Source organism: Microchirus variegatus, assembly GCF_963457635.1.
Source record: "Microchirus variegatus genome assembly, chromosome: 2".
Classification (NCBI taxonomy): domain Eukaryota; kingdom Metazoa; phylum Chordata; class Actinopteri; order Pleuronectiformes; family Soleidae; genus Microchirus; species Microchirus variegatus.
The window spans coordinates 11,753,307-11,767,635 of NC_139803.1; the positions used below are offsets into that span (position 1 = coordinate 11,753,307).

Consider the following 14,329-nt stretch of genomic DNA (forward strand, 5'->3'; position numbering starts at 1 on the left):
TAACGTCCACGGTGAGTGCACTGATGACAATGTTCTTATCACTTAAACAGCAAGCTCATTATCCTACAGATTTCTCTTCTTTTTTTTTTTTCCTCTTTACCTTTCATTAGTTTTTGTTTGGGCTGACGCTGCGTCGTGTTTGTTCTCTCCGTGTGCTCCCTGTCACGGAGTTAAATTGAATAAAATCTAATCAAAGTGACATTTACTTTACATCGCGCAGCTATTTTAATTAACCACCGCCAAGTCAAATTGTCACATCTCACGCGTAGATCCGGGATAACCGAGGCAACGGTACCAAATGTCAAAATTTGAATATTTGACAAACGTTACGTTTTTTAATTCGTTGCATTGCGTTGATATGTGGGCAATTAAAAGTTAACTCCAGTCCAGCTGAAGAGGAAAGTGTGTGTGTGTGGGGAGATATTTATATCTTTGTGAGGTCCAAACCTATCTTTGTGGGGACATTATTTCTGAGCAATTCAACTATAAACCTGGTTTTAGGGTTAGGCACTTAATTGTCATGGTTAAAGGGCTGTTTCACCAATTTTTTTTAAACAATTTTCTTCTATTACAGAGTGGGATTGAATTTGAGATTTTTTTTAAAAATTTAGTTCAGATCTTTTACTCATCAAACTTGCTAACATTGAGAGAAGCAGTGTGGAGCAGTGCAGGACTTTTTGTAAATTAAAAAAAATTTTTTTTTAAGTTTATGTTTTGAAATCATGTTTTGGCATGTGGCGCCACCTACCGCCGTCTACCAATCATTGCAGTCAGTAGAGTCTCAGCTGCCGAACAACCACGGGTTGCCAGTTAAGTTCAAAAGAAAACTAAACCTAAAAGACCTCCATATTTTGAATTTGAGTGTAGTAACCGTTTTTGGCCACATTCTTTGTGGGCCACATTCCTTTAACCTGATCATTATTCAAACATTATCCCTAGACTTTACCCTGTCACGCAAAAATGAGGTCCTGCCACATTAGGAACGGGTTGTGGTCTCCATGACAACTACACACTACCCTGTTCATGCCAGAAAACGTCCGAACAAGCACACACACACACACACACTTAAAATACCAGCTAATTAATCAACATTGGCACGTGCTATGACAGATTCACTGGAGCATTAACTGCGTCAAATCATAATGAACTAATCATACAGTGGAGTAAGCGCTTCAGGACACTGAATATCATTTCTGTGTCCATCGAGCGTGGAATGAATCAATGTATGGATTCAGCAGTTAAAGAGCAGTCATTCTTCTGGTTTTAACTCGTTTACTGTAGGAATCAATCTATTCACAGTCGCCCCGCAATCAACCGCTTTTTATTTCCCACGGAGACGTTGCCAGAAAACAAGACTCTGCAGTTGGACGCAGGAGGAGGAGATTCATATTTCATGGCCACATGTTGGCTGCACAAATACAAAACCGAGCTCAGCAAAAACAAAACGACAGGCTCGAATTAAAACGGGAGTTCAAATTGAGAAATGACAGAACTACGTTTGTTTTTCCGAGCGTTGTTGAGTGAATTATGCACAGCACGGACATCTGTGCATATATTCACACACAGAGCTGGAAACACAATGTGGCAGGGGGATGAACATATTATGGTGTAAAATATAAAGCCGCACTCCTCACGCTACTGTTTTCATATTTTTAGTATTCATGGGCATGCATGACCAATAGTGTTGACACTGTCACTGCATGTTTCTTTCCCCCACAAATGGATTTAAAAGGTAATTGGCAGCGGAATTGGGATGTGAAATGGATTTTAGAGACAGCTATATGTATGAGAGTGTGTGTGTTTATGTGTTTACAAGTGTGTCTGGGTTCTTCTATCTGTGGCTTTGTGAGGACCAAAAATTTGTATAAAAATCATACGGAGTGGGGACACTTTGGCAAAGTGAGGACTTTTTGGCTGGTCCTTACTTTTTTAAGGAGAATTCTGGGGGGGTTGAGACCTGGTTTTGGGGTTACGGCATTTAGTTGTGATGGTTATGGTTAGGGTAAGGGATTAGGGAATGCATAATGTATATGAGGTGTCCTCACTCTGAATGAAGCACAAACGTGAAGAAAGACGGTGTCAGAGATTTGTCATGCTTATTGTAATGGCTTTTGTGTTTTCAACTGAGCATATACTGTATATACACAATTAGGTAGATACATATTTGCCTCTAGTACATCCCCACAATGAATTTGAAATGGGACAATCAATTGTGGGATTAACGTGTGGACTCTCAGATTTAATTGCAGGGATTGAACAAAAGAACTGCATTCACCATTATGGAATTATAAGCATGTGTATACCCTACATTATTGTCCATTTTCAGGCGCTCCGAAATAATAGGACAAACTCAAGTTGTTTTAAAACTTTCCTCCCTGGATATACTTTGGCCATTGCCGATCTTTAGAAAATCTTTATATTGGCCGAGTATGATGCTGATTATTTGATTTGATTTGATTGAATAACACTTACGGTCCATCTGCATTTTGTGTATTTTAAATACCGATTAAACTAAATATTATATAAGACATGAAACAGGTACTGGTCAGGTGGTAAAACCGGATCTTTACCTTAATAAGCTTAAATGAAACTTACATAAATAAGTAATAATGAGACCATTATTTGAATAATAATCAGCCATTGATGATGATGATGATGATGATGATTAAATAATGACAAAATCGGCTGCCACAGATGCTGAAATTAATCAATCCATTCTTAAATGTTTGTGAAGCTTGAGTTGCTTCTTTTAAATCAAACTTTTAAATGTTTTCCCTGTTGTAATTCGATTTATGAAACACTTTATAACAATATAAATTATTCATATTCTATCTAATATCCATATTATGAAGAAATTGCTCTAGTTTATTCATTTTCTAGATGACCATCGTTGAGCCGAGTGTTTCTATCCGTCTCAAACGTACAGTAAGTCTCCATTAATGCAATGATAATGTGCTGCAGAGACATTTCCTGACGCCTATTCATGACTAATCACACAGGGACTGGAATAACAATGGAGTGCGGCAGGGGCAGCTGTGATCAACAAAGACACCGTGTCATCACGCTCAATAAACTCGGGGGGCAGCTACGACTCACTTCAGACGCTGTGAGGATGGATGGAGGGATGGAGGGATGGAGGGGTTGACCCTCTCCTGTGGGGTTGTAGTCGGGGTTAAGGGTTACGACCTCTCTGGGTGACCTGTTAGTCATCGGCACACTTAACCCCTCATTTTGAGTGAGCCCTCCTCCTCGTAGGCGAGCTTCAGATGATTAATACTGACGGCCTCTTTATATACTGAAGTTCTCAGTGGGGAGTGGGTTCATTAAAGGAGCCATTGATTTTTTTTGTGTGTGTCCGGATTTGGTTTATTTAAACAATACATGTGTTGTATCCAGACCATTAACTTATTAAAACATTGTGTAATGGCTGAAAATCCACTGTGAAATGAATGACCGATTTAACAGATGGATTAACAGTCACCATGTTTAGGGTTATACCATTAAAATATTCATACTCTAATGTAAGGACGGACACTTATATGAATCTCTGTAACATGTATATGTTGAATTTCTTAAATTAGAACATAGAATAAGCAAAATAGAAGGGTTAAACTGCAGCTTTGTGTGGTCTCAAGTTTGAAAGTTACACACAGGCTAAACTTTATGATTATTTCCCGAGCTACCGTGGAACACATTTAAAGAAAGAGGCATAAAAATGCTGATACACCGGTTGGTCTGGGGGGTTTTATTTTTATGTAAAACGAGTTGCAGACACAGGCACCCTGTCAGGCTTTTCCATTATCGAAAAACTAAAAAACAGTACCCCATCTCCGATAGAGAAAAGGACATAACGTTCATTCATTTATTCCTGTAAATCTGTAAACAGCATGCCCTCCTCTGCCGGAACAAACCCGCATTATCATACTCTCATCTCCTCCACACTTTGCGAAATTGAATGAATGCCACGCAGACAATTATACGACGCCCAGGAAGTTGTCATCACCACCCTAATCCATACCTAACGCTAATCTGGAGCCACATATAGCCCTAAATCTTATCATCATCCAATCGTGATCGTCACCTGAGAAATGTGCGGGGCGGGATGCTGTGATATTAGCATATGCAGAGTTATTTTCTGCTTACAAAGTAGCTACACTTGCCCTCTCCTTCTCCTTCTTCAGTGTCCATTTTCACTAAACCTCATTACCATTTCCACTTGGTTATGTACATAATTCTGCATATTATCTCAGACATAGGGGGGCTAATAGACGCCACTGCACAATGAAAAAAAAAAGGGTCTATCTGACACAGACAGTGACATTTATTTATTAATATAGTGATTTTAAAAAGAACAAACCAACTTTTTGTTTGTTTTCCTTGTGTTTCTGTGCATCTCACACTAAACTGTGTCTCTATATTCACCAAAAAAGCAAACACTCTGTCCAGGTTTATCCAAACCCACTGATCATTTACTGCCTCAACAGTCAGCCCATGCCGATCGCTAAAGATTGAGGCTTCAGAGAGTTGTGATGAGATGGCGCAGTCCGCCCCGCGTTTGATGGAAAACCTCGACAAGGAGGCTCGAGCTGATAGCGGCTGAGAACACGCTGAGATGATCTGTCTGTAATTGGGGCGCCTAGCTTGACTGCTGAGGTGACTCTGAGCCGCCGAGCGCCGCCTGATGTTCCTCATCCTCGAAAAAACCGAGAGAAGAGGGTTCTTACGGAGCAAGATGGGAGGAACAGATGGAGGTATAATGTGGAGGAGCACATGAAAGGTGGAGAAGAAGAGCAGGAGGAGGGGAGAATATGTATGTAGATCCTTCGTTAACAAGCGGCTGCCGCACACGTAATGCTTACTGTACCTTCAAAATGCGTTCGCTCTATTTATCTTTTTCTATTTATCTTTTTCGCCGATGTTTTCCCCACAGTGTGACAGTCCTGTTTATGTCACAGCTGTGCCCATAAATCAAAGAGGGGGAATTGAAAGAAAATTGAAGCGAGGCCGATCGTGAAAGTGGGCAAATATAGAGTGAGATGGAGGAGGAGGTTAAAGGAACGGAGGATGAGTGATGGGAGATAAAAACAGACGAGGGGTAGCACAGGTGATGGAGAAGAGGGTGTAGCAGATTCCTGAAAAGCTAGATGTTAATTTTGTTTGACCAAATTTGTCTGGAATATATATTTTTACCAAAAATGTACACAGTATAAAGCACTGTCCTTGCCCTACAACCTTCACTCCTATTGTAAGAAGAGGTCAGACTCAAGGGTCGACCCACGTTGATGCTACTCATTGAGTTGAGAAGTCCTGTTTTGAAGCCTTGAAGTCCAACTATCACAATAAGAGAGGACGACAGGTGTCACTTTTCTATTCGAAATGCAGATACCTGTTCAAAATATACAGCCTAGCGGTGAATCAGACTCTCTGAAGTTACAGTATTACATGTGGTCAGGCAGATATTACGAAGGAATAGTTTACTCAAACTTGTAAAGTTCTGACCCTGTGGGATATTTGGAAAAAAGTTATCTCTCGGCCTCCAGTGTGTGTCTGACATAGTACTTCTGCTCTTACGGTGTCTCTGCCAACTAATTCTCAACATTTCTAACCTTAGTTAAGTCAACTGATGCTCTGCTCGGGTATTAAGGACCATTTTATGCCGACAGCTTACGCTAAAGTTGCGTAATGAGCTAAAGGTTGTCAGTTAAGCGCTGAAAAGCACAAAGTATATGTGATCGTGGCAGTCAAACAGACGCCCGTGCAGCACGCCTCACTGGATCACAGTGGACGAACGTGAACTCCACTTCACTATTCATTCAAATTGCGTCTGATAATTAAAATCTTTTTCACCAAAAGAACGCAGCCGAGCGTTGCCAGGCGTGTGTGCGAAAACCCCCCCGACCCTCGCCTGCCAGAATAATGGCTGCGCTTTGGCCCGACGCCATCAGCGTGCGGAGAGATCAGAACCCTCCACGCCCCTGCCCTTACTATGCTCTGTCTGGCCAGCCACCGCTGAGCCATCACACATTCCCTTTCTTGTGCACTACAAAGTCCCAGCTGCGGCCACACCGCCAACATCAGCTGAGAAAGGTCACAACTAATGATGCGGACGTCGCGCCAGAGAGCTGGAACCTGGCGTTGACGGGTAGTGCGGCGTCCAGAGGAGAGACAGCAGTGTGCTACTAGTGACTTTGAATTAGCGTGTTTCCCCATTCCTACAGCCTCTGTAAACAGCAAGCACACATTATTCACACACTGACAGCATTCCGGGGCGTCTCAGCAGTGTTTTGCCCAAGGACACTTCAGTATGCAGACCGGAGGAACCGACCTTCTGGTTAGTTGGATGACCCGCTCCACCCTCCTGAGCCACAGCTACCGCTGGCAGAGTTAAGGCGAGGTGAGAATGAGGGGGAGACAACTGTTGGTTCCCTGAGCTCGGCTCGCACTATGAATAAACATGTATGACTTCCCAAAAGCTCCCCCCCTCCCCCAAAAAAAGTCTATTAATAATGCATTTTTATGAGCCAGACATTGGCCAGTGAATAAATGTGGAATATAGTAACAATAAAGTAGTGGATGTAGTGTGTTTTAACCTCTGTTTTATTGATATCACGTTCCATATCTGATTCTTTTCAGTGTCCCTTTGGTTGGAATTCAGGGAATTAAGTTGTAGGCTACAAGAGCTGTTCCTTTTATATTTGAATTTCATTACACCACACCACATCACCTCCTTTTACATCATACATTTCAAAATATGACTTATCTGACAAATGTAGATGGCTCCCGGAACCAAAGTCAGATAGTTAGGAAACCTCGGTTCATGGTATGATAGATAGTAATATTTGCTGGTTTTTTTGTCATCTGGTCTTTATCTAAATAGAATCAGTGAAGTATTCACATGAATCAGAGCGAGAGACTAGGGAAGATACCAGCTGTGCAAGGCAGGTCACCCGTACACTGTATGGTACACACCCTGAACTCTCAGTATCGACTGTAAATCAGAAAAAAAAAGAGTAAAAAAAAGTATTTTCTGAGTAATCAGAGAACAGTCACAATTTTTTTTGCTGTATTCAGCTGTATTGCAAGCTTCTAATCCTCACGTCTGCTGTGCAGATGCTGTAAAGATGAAACACAGAGAAACAAACTCTAAATTCACTGTGTGCGTAATGGCGACGGCTTGAGGAAAAGAACAGAGCTGGAAACCGTGCGTGGATAGATCCACGGCCCTGTACAGGTGCTGACTTGGTTCACACCATCTCACGCTCAGGTGCTAAACAGTCAGCTCACGGTTTCCCTGTGAAGGAAGTTTAACCCTCCTCTCAGAACTCCTGGTGGGCTTCATGGCACCACGCTGACCGCTTTTCCCTCTGTAGTTTTTCACGAGCTTCTCTTTTTTTGAATTCAGAGTGTGCAAATTGAACATGATAAAGATTCTGCAGGCAGCTCCGCTTCAGACCTTGTACAAATAAAGTCAGTTGTGGCTGATGTGTATGTGTGATGTGTGTGGGATTAGCATATTGAAATATTTTTGGATTAATTAGCAAGGGGAAAATGCACACACACACATATTCACACACACACAGAGATAGACACACACACACTGGCTTAATAGCCCCCCCTGGCAGATTTATAGTGAGCAGAGCAAAGGGGAGCCTTCTTGACCTCAATGAAGGGACAAATGGCTGCATTAGTGTCCATAAATTACAATACACGCACAATTACGGTGCAGCAGCAGCAGACAACGTCTGCACCAGTCGCATGAATGCACAGATGCCCACAGACACACAGCATATGACAACACAATGTCAGGATCGGTGAGAAACATGGGCTTATGATACGATTCTGCTTTAATGTATTCCCATTTTTAAAAGAACCTGAGCTGAGGTTTTTATGGATTACAATGTAAGCACACTAATGAGGACTTTTACATCTTTATAGCAGATTTGGGGGAGGACTTAAGTCGATGCGCACTGGCCTTTCATTAAAAATTTCCATATCGATTCACAAGACAAACGATCTTTTTTTTTTTAAGAAAGTACACCTGGTCCCAAAAGAGCGCCTGTCTTAACACAGAGATTACGAACGTATCAGGAGTCAGAAGTCGTCCCGGCGCACAAATACAGAGCACGAGCATGAGGATGTGTGTGGGTGGATAGGGAAACTGAAGAAGTTCAGCGAAGGTTCTCTCACACACACACACAAAAAAACAGAACAAAAATTGAGAGTTGAAGCCTTCTTCACACCGCTGAATAAAGCCAGTTGGACTTTCCGAGAAATTCAGCTGCGCAAGAATCAACCGACCAATCGATAAACAAACTTGTCTGTCAGGTGTAATCAGGTAATGGTTAAGACTAAACGCCTCAGTCGTGGGAGTTGAAATCCCAAAACAAAACGTCAATAGAGAAAAAACAGGCAAGGTGTGATAAAGTGGGGAGGAAAAAAAGAGTGTGTGAAAGAGTGAAAGAACTAATAGATAAACTTGCCAGTCCCCAGCACTATACTGTTGTGTTTGAGTGAATTGTCCATTATTTGCCAAATTGGTTATCGGTCCGCAATGCATTGATTTTCCCATTGAGCCTCCCTCTGAGCTCCAGGTCAACCCACACAAGCTGTCCGCCCACTGCTTTGCTATCGAGCTTCTCGCCTGGATACCCATGACTTGACCAGCAGAGCTCACCCCACCCACGGCTCCCCCCCCCCCACCCCCCATGAAGCGGCAACACAATGGCTGGAAAAATACATCTCTATCATGGCCAAAGATAATAAATAATACACCGAGGGGGAAACCAATCTAAAAAAGGGACGTTTTGTTGTGAGCGAAATTGCTAGTTATTGCTAGTTTTTTCTGTCAGGAAACAGAGACATCGATTTTTCCGGAGCAGATGGAAATTTAGATATCAGTGTTTGGCTTTCATTCTCTCCATGTGGCTTCATCCATATCCTTTCACGCCTCCCTCCACAATGGAAACACCTTGTGTACTTTATCTCAACAATCACTAACTAGTCGATCTATTACGTCCAGCGCCGCCGTTCTCATTTAGACTCCATGAATGCATCGATGTCACTTAAAGATTGTGGAGAGGAGAATGTTGTTTTCGTGGGAGCTCTGGGGGGAAAAGATCCCACTGAATATGAAGCCAGATGCACACGAGGCACGTCTGCCTATCAGTGATGCTCAGCGGCAGATAGATTCCCCTCAAATGGATTCATTGTTCCTCCTCCGCGTCGCACGCTTTACTTTCTCATCGGGGGCTGCTATAGATCTCGGGAGTGTGCACACACACCGCTCTCAATCTACACTCCATTAGAGTGTGTGGATGAAAAGAGAGAAAGGGATAGACGTGTGCGGGGCGCTGAATGTGGAGCTATAAACTCGGGGCATTACCAATACGACCGGGCAACACTGCTGCTTAAAGATGGGTTTATTGGGATAGTGGTGGTGCTGCTGCTGCTGCTGGTGGGGATGGGGCGTAGAGTGGAATCTAACTTTCTCACACCGGTGTTCACTCATCAAAAGGCAAAGCTCGCTCTCCCTCTGTGACAGAATGCACACAGATTACCTGAGCGCACACACAAACATACACACCCTCCAGCTTAAAATTGAAACAGCTGGATGTTAAATACACTCAGACAAAAGGACGGAAGAAAGAAAGAGGACCAAAGTCTGGTCCGAATGTCTGAGGCTCTGGTCAAACTTAGAGGTAAGATTTAAATTGTGATTAGGTTACACTTTAGGTTAAGGTTCCAAATGAAGTAGTAAGTCAATGCAAACTCCTGTGTGTGTGTAAATGTAGCTGAATTCAAGTGTCATTGGTGGTTCACTGACACCGCAGTCCTCATTAAAGCAGAAATCAATGTGAACTTTACCCTATTCAAACACACACAGTTACTTAAACACACATGTATGCATATACAGCCCCTGGCTGTTAGAGCCGCTCACAGCGGGTCCATTTCATTACATCCTCATCATAAACCTGCGCCGACACACACACAATTAAACCACACTTCCTTCCACGGCCATAAAAAAAACAACCACCACAACAACAACAACACAGCGTTTGTGAATTCCACTTTGAGAACAGCACAGAGGCAGGTGCAGCTGTGAGGCCGAGGTCTCATCACTGACACAGAGGAAGAGAGACTAAGAAGGCGATATCGGCACAAAGTTAAGGAGATGTGACAGCTCCGGTCCATCACGCCTGACAGCAGACAGCTTCATTTACTGGTGCGAATAGACTGCCGGGGCTCGTGCCTCTGCAAAACCGAGCGTGTTATTGGGGTAATGCTCACTCGCTCGCTCTCTCTTCCTCTCCCTTTCTCACTCTTGCTCCGTCAAATTTCACTCACAGCCCACAAAACACTCTGTCAGGAAGTGTGATCCGTCATCCCAGATCATCTGCTGCTGACCCGTTCCATTTTCAGAGGGACTCAGAGGGGTTATGTCTTAGTTTGGCTTCTTTCTCGAGAATTGAAGACGTAGCAGTGGACAGACATGAAGATCGAATTAGCAAGTGCTAATATTTTACATGTAAAGATCTGCCGCTTTAATCCGAAATGAGCTTTTACTGAGGCAAAGCTGTACAGCATATTGATCAAGATCGGTCAACATCATTTTGTGGTCACATCTGATTATGGCTGCAATTATTAAGTGTGAATATTTTGTGGTTTCTTTGCTCTGTTTAACAAAGGAATCATTAAAAGTGAATCATTTTCAGTTTGTGGAAATAACAAGGCATTCAAGGAACATCGTAAATTTCCAGGTTTGGTGATGACGGAACAACATTTTCACACATTTTATGGACCAAACAAATACTTAGTCAAGAAAAAAATAGATTATGAAAATAAATGTTACTTGTAGCCTTAATTTGGATTTAAATAAATAAACTCCTTATTCATCTTCATTCACCTCATATGAGACTTACACTCTTTTCCACACTTTCCTCCCACCAAGGCTCTGTATTTATAACTTCACATTATCATTACAAAAGACTGGAAAAGAACCATGTGCCCTTGTGGACTTCATGGAGTGTTGGTAAAAGTGGGCAAATACAACACCAACGGAGGGGTTGAAGAGAGAGAGAATGTCTTACCGTTGAAGCCGCTGAAGTTTCCCCAGTCGAGCAAGGAGCTGTTGAAGGAGGGCAGTGACGCGTTGAAGAACAAATCGGTGCCGTTGGACGGGCTTCGCATCGTGTCGCTGAACAGGTTCATCTGCAGCAGGGTCTTTATCAGATAGCTCAGCATCTTGCCCCTCCACACACACAGGGACCTGCACTCCCAGTTCACTGAAGGTATCGCTGTCCTTTACTTCCTCACTTGGTGTCTTTATGATCCCAAACTGAATTCAGTTGTATTCGTCAAAACTGCAAGAAAGTGGACGAGAGGAAAAAAAAAAAAAAGTTCAGATGATGAATTGGTTGCTGATGTCAGAGTGAGTTGGGGGGCCCCCCCAGCTGTGAGTGAATCCCTCTTGGTTCCTTCCCAGCATCGGATTGTCGTCTCCGTCTTCCCTGATCCTTTTGTTCTGCGATCACATAACTTCACACGCCGTCTGCCACACAACACAAAACACCACAGCCGTGGCTCGCCAGTGTAAAAGAATCCAGCAATGTAATGATGACCCTTTCGGATTTGCTGCGCTCCTCTCTCCAACCCCTCCCTCTTGGCTCCTCCTGTGTCCCTCCCTCCCTCCCTCTGCTGCTCTCCTCCTCTCTCTCTTTCCGAGTCTGTGATGGGCTCCCGGGAGGTCCAGAGGGGAGAGAGAGAGAGCAGGTGCTGTTGGCAATAAATGTTTAATTATTAGATTAATAATGATCCCAGGGGGCGCTACATCAGGGTGGCAAGGAATAAACTTACTGTCAATGCTTTTATACCCAAACAACACACACACCTGCATATGGGTCAGCTCATATGCATACAGTATGTGTTAGACAAACAAACATGTGGACAAGCCAAACTCCTGCTGCTTCATATGCCACCGTGTGTGTCTTAAAAACATCTCTACAACAGAATCCGACTGCTGCTTGAGCCAATTTATTCTAACAATGAAGGATGTGCTTGATTTTGAAACGACATTAAATTAGAGTTTTATTGTCCTCTTTTGCGGCAAACACAACACTTACTTTTAAGATTTTAAGATAAGCTATGGAAAATAAATGCATTGTCAATTAGATGCACATGATAAAGTCAAAGCTTTAAAGCGGCGCCTGCATTATTCATCAATATTCATCAAAGCTCGGGTTGTTTTGTAAATGTTTTGCTCCTACAAAAACTAGAATATGAGCTGTACCAAACAGCCATAACAAGTATAATAATTTTATATAGCTCCTTCAAGGACAAAAGTGAAAAAAAGTGCTGTCACAGAGAAAACAAATAAAGTATACTCGGGGGCAGAAGCAAAAAAAAAAACAATGAGCACGAGCCGCGAAGACGCATAACACCAAAATGGTAATAAAAACCAAAACAAAAGAGCGACATAACATCATGTAAAGGTACAAATAAAAGAATAAGAGGAAAAACAGTAAAGCAATAAAACATTAAATAAAGAGATAAAGAGGACATTATATGAAGGCTGTTTCAGGCTTTGTATACTGCGTTGAGTGTATAAGGCTGTGCATGCCTGTGTGTGCATGTGCATATGGATGGAAGCAATTTACCCGCATGCCTTCAATCATGCTCAAGCATCCTACAGCCCCTGATGCATAGTCTACATATCATCATTGAAATGCACGTGCAGTCGTAGCAGCACGGTCGCATGTGGCTGGAGGGACGCCCCGCTGACAGCCTCAGTGTGACTCTTATTAACGACGCCCGTCCCCCATGCGGACCCTGTCCTCCTGCTCCATCACTGGGACAATGGGAGCCGTCCCGCCAACAAACTCGCCGTAACGACCCCGTTCCATACCCTATTCCCGGGGTTGCTTCCGGTCCCACCTCCCCCTTTTTTGTTTTAGCAGGTCTTCCATTCATAGGGCATCTGTGTGCCACCCATGTCCACACACACAGCGCTAAAGGGTGGACGATATGGGCACGGCATGGAAAGAGGATAAATAGTCATAGTTAGATCGACTCTAGCTGAACACACACACATATGCAAGCTCACACGCTAATTCCTTGATCAATCGCCTCAAGAGCAGGCTTTCCAGTACCACAGTCAGGCCTGTACCAGGGTGATTAGCAGTTTAACACCTTGCTCTATGCTCTCCATATTTAGAGTCAGGTTACATCGTGTGGGAAACCATTTTACCCTTTTCCAAATGTTCTTATTTACCCGGGGATTTCGAAAAACCTCAGCACCGAACTTACCCAGGGAAAAACTTTCAATCAACCCCAACATTTCACCCAAAGAAGTACCTACTCGCAACAACAAAGGAGGACATCCAGTAGCTCTTTCAACAAGACATCAAGCTTTATATGAGAGAAGACTGCAAAAATATTCACACCGATCACAAAGGAGTGACGCTTGTCTGTTGTTGTCCAGTGAGCTGACTGTTGTGAGCTTACCGAACCATTTTACTCTGGTACCCCTAGGGAAGGGTGCCAAATGGACCAGTTGGGGCCAGTTATGTTGGTACTATTCCAAATGGAAACACAAAAAAGTACCGTACTGAACCAAACTTAGTGGAAACACGACTCTACAGTTTGAGTCCACGCGGACTGTACATGCTCTATATCGGAAATAGAAAAACAAGGATGCTTCTGTAACGTTAACGAGGAACATGTACATCTCAGAACACAAGGAAACACAAATGAGCACAAACTCCTGATAAATTGCCGCTACTGGAATGGATTGTGAGAACATGTGTAACACTAGACTGACCCTAGGGGACCCTCACACCACGTAAACGCATGCAAAACAATGCATAGCCGCTCACCAAGGACACACAACTTGGAAAGAATGACCAAAGCCGCAAAGGCCACTGCTCCACATGGAGCCCTAATGTTAAAGTATTGCAGTTTATTTATTATCGGCATAAAGTAAGCCACATAATCAGAGCAAAACAATGACACTTTGCTGAACCTAACCCATCACATGAAGTTTTGAGCAATCATGGGCCAGTTCAGACAGGGATGGTTCACTGCAATTTCTCTGCAGGGCTCTTCGGTGAAATTAATTTATTCCAGTATTGAAAATAACTTTCTAAGCTGCAAAGCAAACCCGGGAAAAGAACAAGAGTCTGAAGGAAAATGCAATAACAGTTATATTGGCAGTTCAGAGTTTCAGAGATGAAGAGATTGCCTCATGTCATTTGTTATGTATGAATCGAGTGCGTCTGTCAATTCTCATCTGAAGAGAAGAGATCTCGGGACAGAAAGATGTGATACGATAGAG

At 43.1% G+C, this 14,329-nt stretch overlaps 1 protein-coding gene across 1 annotated transcript in view; it reads right to left on the reverse strand.

The window, feature by feature from the left end:
• The window catches only part of robo3 (roundabout, axon guidance receptor, homolog 3), a gene marked incomplete at its 5' end in the record, with an annotated part of 163,473 nt that extends 152,232 nt beyond the window's left edge, over positions 1 to 11,241 (reverse strand). The window contains one exon of the mRNA XM_083910290.1: positions 11,088 to 11,241. Coding sequence (XP_083766416.1) covers positions 11,088 to 11,241 — 154 coding nt within the window. The remainder of the gene's footprint in view (positions 1 to 11,087) is intronic.
• Positions 11,242 to 14,329: the final 3,088 nt, after the last annotated feature.